At 42.2% G+C, this 5,557-nt stretch overlaps 1 protein-coding gene across 1 annotated transcript; it reads right to left on the bottom strand.

The window, feature by feature from the left end:
- Positions 1-3,278: 3,278 nt before the first annotated feature.
- On the bottom strand, positions 3,279-4,923 carry LOC144368080 (uncharacterized). Its single transcript, XM_078026413.1, has 2 exons — positions 3,747-4,923; positions 3,279-3,594 (listed from the first exon to the last, which is right to left on the bottom strand). The coding sequence occupies exon 1, from the start codon at positions 4,676-4,678 to the stop codon at positions 4,169-4,171; it is 510 nt and encodes a 169-aa protein (XP_077882539.1). The 5' UTR covers positions 4,679-4,923; the 3' UTR covers positions 3,279-3,594; positions 3,747-4,168.
- Positions 4,924-5,557: the final 634 nt, after the last annotated feature.

The following is a 5,557-nucleotide window of genomic DNA, read 5'->3' as shown; positions in this document are numbered from 1 at the left end:
TAAGTCCTTTGGGTATAAACTGAGAAGTGGATCAAATGGTGGTTCCATTCCAAATTTTCTGAAGAATCTACATACTGCTTTCCATAATGGTTGCATCAATTTACATTCCCACCTGCAATGTATAAGTGGACCTTTTTCTCCACTTCCTTGCCAACATTTATTATTGCTTGCAATTCTTGATAGTTGCCATTCTGACTGGGGTGAGAAAAATCTTAGAGTAGCTTTGATTTGCATTTCTTTAATTGCTAAAGATGTTGAGCATTTTTCATATGTTTGTTGATTCATTATATTTCTTCTTCTGTGAAGTGTCTGTTCAGTTTCTTAGATTTATGGATTGGGTTACTTGGTTTTTTTTTTTTTTGGTATTAAGTTTTTTGAGTTCTTTATATATCCTGGAGATTAATGCTCTATCTGAGTTGCACATGGTAAAGATTTTCTCCCATTCTGCAGGCTCTCTCTTTATGTTATTGATTGTTTCCTTTGCTGAGAAGAAGCTTTTTAGTTTGGATCCATCCCATTTATTGATTCTTGATTTTACTTCTTGCACTTTAGGAGTCTTGTTAAGGAAGTCAAATCCTAAGCTAATTTGGTGAAGATTTGGGTCTACTTTTTCTTCTTTAGATTCAGGGTCTCTGATCTAGTGCCTAAGTCTTTGATCCCCTTTGAGTTGAGTTTTGTGAAGAGTGAGAGATACGGGTTTAACTTCATTTTGTTAAATGGGGATTTCCAATATTCCCAGCACCATTTATTGAATAGGTTATTTTTTCTCCAGTGAATGTTTTTGGTGTCTTTGTCTAGTATGAGATAACTGTATTTATGTGGATTTATCTGTGTCTTCTATTCTGTACCATTGGTCTATGTGTCTGTTTGGGGGCCCATACCATGCTGTTTTTGTTACTATGGCTCTGTAGTTTAACTTCTGGTTTCGTGATGCCTCCTGCTCCACTCTTCTGGCTAAGGATTTCAGCCCTAAATATTTTTGTTTATTTTGAGACAGGGACTTGCTAAGTTGCTAAGTCTGGCTTTGAACCTACATTCTCCTGCCTCAGCCTCCTGATTATGAAGTTTCTGATGAATAATTGTTCTCAATTTTAATATAGTCCAGTCTGCCAATCTTTTGTGTCTCATGCATTTTGTATCTTATTTAAGAAAACTTAAATATTTTAAGTGTTACTACCCTAGCACCATTTATTAAAAGGTACTTCTTTTCTTCTTTATGCTTCATTGCCCCCTTTTACATATGTGTAGATCTATGTTGGGTCTCTCCCTTCAGATTCATTGATATTCTATTCCTGTACCAATAGCATACTATCTTAATTATTATGATTTTATAAATTTTAATATCTAGTATGACAAGTCCCCTAACTTATCACTATTCTTCAAAAGCATTTTGTCTATTTTGGGCCCTTTGTACTTCCATATAAATTGTAGAATCAAAATGTCAAGTTAACACCCAAAAATTGTTAGAATTTGATTGGAATTACAATTGAATCTAAAGGTTAGCTTGGAAGAATCCCCATCTTTAAATGTTGTCTCCAACCATGAACATGGATGATGACATTGATAAATATTATCTTGTAGTTAAAATGAATGTTGATAATAACTAAAAATTATCTGAGGTATTTTCTTTGCAAAAAATGTTTCAACATCAACAGGTAATATGTTGAATGAAATATGTATTATATTAAAGAGTATCATGTGCATGCAAGTTAGTTGTTAATCTTAAAATCTGACTTTAAAAAGATAGTTTTTCTTTGAAAAAAATCTTTTTTCCTAAGCAGTAAAGCAGGATAATAACGGGAACCAACAATTTGTATTTCTAAAGTTTGGAGTCAAAAATCCTGATACAATGGCAAGCTAGATACCACCATATGGGAAAGGAAAATATAAACTATAAAAGATTATATTTTGAGTTCAGGAACATTGTGTAGGATTAAAAACCAGAATAAACAGATTGTTTTCTAGTCATCTAGAATTTCAAATTTTTCTAGAGATTAGTGTTCTCCTCTACCTTCAAGATACCAGGAGAAGACAGTGGAGTTAGAGATTCACTTTATTTCAAAGCAGATTGGTTGATCTAAAAATGAGATATTACATAACTTGGTCTGCCAGTCTACCTATCACTGGGAACCTTAGCTTCTTTATGGATAAGAACTTATACTTGCATTGTATTATAACTATATTATAATTATCTTTGTGGAAACCATTGTTGGAAACCCATAAAAGAATCAAGTTACGATCATGATTACCGCTCACAATTTTGATTCCTTTGATCTTCACATCTTCTAGTTTGGCCATTCTGGCCCCTTAGTTAGACATTGGGTATAGTTGATCAGCCTTAAAATTTCAGACAAGGAGCTGTTGAAGTCCTTTGTGTCTTCAGGTTGCAGCTTGTCTATTCTGAAAGATGAGTAACAAATCTACTCCAAGCCTGAATGAAATAAATGACCAGTCTTGGAGCTGCCCTGATGGTCACCCCTGAGCTGAGCAGGACCTATGCAGAACACCCCCTTATTTACAGAAGTTAAGGCAGTGAGCACTTGCTATTTTCCATATCATCTTGAAAAAGTCCTGTTGTTTCTTCTTCTTCCCTCTCATTTCTTCTTTAGTTTGTGTGATTAAGAATTGCTATTAATTTATGGGAATAAGAAATAAAAAGCCCTGATAATATAGTGCTTTAGCATTGCCAAATTTAGCCTGTTTGGGGTTTTGAGGGTTGTTATTGTTTTTCCTTTGTGTTTTTTTTTCCTTAATGTTTATTTTGGATGGGCAGGGAGAAGGAGTGGAGTAGGAATATGCAGAGGTTAGTGTAGAAGGCATTTCCTTTTCATATTACACATATTTGGAGTTTCTTTTGGTTCACATGTGAGGTGTTCCCCAAAAGCTCATGGGTGAGATAATGCAAGAAGGTTTAAGGTAGAAGTGATTGGGTTATTCACTTAATCCAATTAGTGAATTAATCCCCTGATGGGGTTAATTGAGTGGTAACTGAAGGCAGGTAGGATGTGGCTGGAGAGGTGGGCATGGGGGGCTGGCGAGCTTCGGGTATATATTTTGTATCTGGTGAGTGGTTTCTCTCTCTGCTTTCTGATCATCATGTGAGTCGCTTTCCTCTGCCAAACTCTTTTGCCATGATGTTCTGCTCCCCTTGAGCCCCAGGAATGGAGCCAGTCTCCCATGTACTAAGACCTCTGAAACCCAAGTAAACTTTTCCTCTTCTACAGTTGTTTTTTTCAGGTCTTTTAGTCATAGCAGCGAAAAAGCAAACTAAAACAGAGTTGAAACATGAGACCGATTTTATTCCTGCCTCCCAGGTTAGCTAGGTGACTTCCAGCAAGTCACTTAAACTTCTAGGTTTCCTCATCTGACTCATAAAAACATTGGTCTATAGACAGCCATCGAAATCCATTTTCCAACTCTTCATTCAGTAGTTATTCAGCACCTTCTCCACATGGGCAGTGTTAACACTGATTCTTGAGAGTTCCAGATTGTGTCTCAAAGGCTTTTGAAGCATCACTCTCCTTTTAAAACCAGTGCCTGACTTCTCCCTCAGATTCCTGGGCTGGGGTTGTGGCTCAGAGGCAGAGCGCTCACCTAGTATGAGTGAGGCAAATAAAAATAAAATAAAGATATTGTGTCCACCTATAACTAAATATATATATATATATATATATATATATATATATATATATATATATATTTAAAAAAAAACAGATTCCAAACATCTTTGCCACTTGCAAACGTACAAAGGGAAAAGAAACGTGTCAGCTGCAGTCACCAAGCTCCAAAGGAAAGCTGGCAGGCCTCCCTGGTGAACTCTTCCTTCTTTGTAAAGGGCACTCTACATTTTAAAGGTCAGCCTAGTCACCCAAAGTAAAACGTCTTAAAGAGCGCCAGGGGTCAGGGTGGGGCGCTCCACAGTTCTTTTCTAGGCTGGGGAAACCAGGGAAACTTTTCTGGGCTCCAAACTAGTCACGCGGCAAATCCACAGTAGGAATTGCGCAATGGGTCGTGTCAGGCAGGCGTCCGGGGGCGGAAAGAATCAGGGAGGCTTCCACGGTGCCAATTCCCCGCCCCCCAATTCTAGGTTGCCTCACGCTGTGAGAAGCGCGATGGCTGGGCCAGACGGCGGGGTTCCGACTGGCCCTAAGCCCAGCCCGAGAAAGCATCACTTCCCCGCAGGGACGCGGGGCCAGAAGCGCGTGGGTGCGCTCCCTCCAGCAGGCGGGGCTGGCCACCACGGCGCCTCGCGGGACTCTGCAGCTGCCGGAGTGAGAGCGGGAACGGCGCCCTCGACTGGCGCTGGGCCCGAGGCGGCGCGGCGAGCACAGACCCGCCAAGCCGATCGGATCGGGGCTGGGAACTCGGGGCTTGCACTTTCGGTAAGGGCACCGGGGCTTCCAGCGGCGCCGCACCCCCGCCCCTGCCGGCCGGCTCGCCCTTTCTGCTGGTGACGCAGCCAGCGGGCTTCACTGGAGTCTGCGCGGAAACCCCGTGTCCGCCTGCCGCCTCCGCCGCCCGCACCTCCCCCGCCCAGCACTGTCCTTCCCCGAGTGGGCGGAGGCGCGCTGGGCTCCGCGCACCACACCCATTGGGGTCCCAGGACGAATACTGTGCGCGACACACTACGGAGCGCTCCCGGGTGCTGGCGCAGTGACTGAGGCTCCGTCCTGTACATCACTCAGGCCACTGTCAAAGTGACAGACAATAATTAGCTTTGCTTAGAAGTTAGGAAACTGGCACAAAAAGGATGTTAATTGCTTGAAGTCAAACCGAAAGCAGAGCCGCAAATTAAATCCAAGCATGTCTCGACCTCAACGCTGTGTATCCTAATTGTCTTGGATCAGCCACTTTCACTCCAGTAAACAGCGAGTTGGTAACAGGTGGGGCGGTGGAGGAATTTGCATCAGCTTATCGCCGCTCATTTGCCTCAGTGTGCTGTTTTTAAAATTATATATATGTATAAGTACGCACATATAGGAGTGAATATGTGTGTGTGTGTGTGTGTGTGTGTGTGTATACGTGCACCTCCCCCCAAGTGTATCATAAGGAGAACACGGGAAAAGCTTGAAAAGCATTCCGCAGACCCGGTGTTTCTATTTTCAATGTTATATTGGGATCAGGGACACCTATAATAAGCAGCTGAAATATTAAATATTAAATAAGACTGTTTACATGCATGCTAACACCTCGGGAACCCTTCTATAGGCTATTTCGCTCTTCCTTTTGCAGGAGACATCATTTTGCCCTGGAGACATCTGCGTCGTTATTCTAGGTCAGCACTCTTTGACAGTTGCAAGATTTAAACCAGTCTACAGGAAAATCACTCACCACCCCACCCCCACCCCCGTCACCATCTAATTAGTGACAGACACCAAGCTAAAGGCTGTCTTTTGGTTCCATTCAGGGGTTCTTGCCAATTCACCCCTCTTCCCCTTTTCCTCTCCGAAGATTCAAAACAGTTCTGAGGCTCGAACGTGACTTCCTCAGAGATCTGATGGCGGTGGCGTGGGCGGGGACCTTCCGGAAAATAGGCGTAGACAAGCGTGTAACCGCG

This window comes from Ictidomys tridecemlineatus, chromosome 11 (genome assembly GCF_052094955.1).
Source record: "Ictidomys tridecemlineatus isolate mIctTri1 chromosome 11, mIctTri1.hap1, whole genome shotgun sequence".
Classification (NCBI taxonomy): Eukaryota; Metazoa; Chordata; class Mammalia; order Rodentia; family Sciuridae; genus Ictidomys; species Ictidomys tridecemlineatus.
Note: the sequence above shows the minus strand (reverse complement) of the source record. Positions and strands in the feature narration are given on the sequence as shown.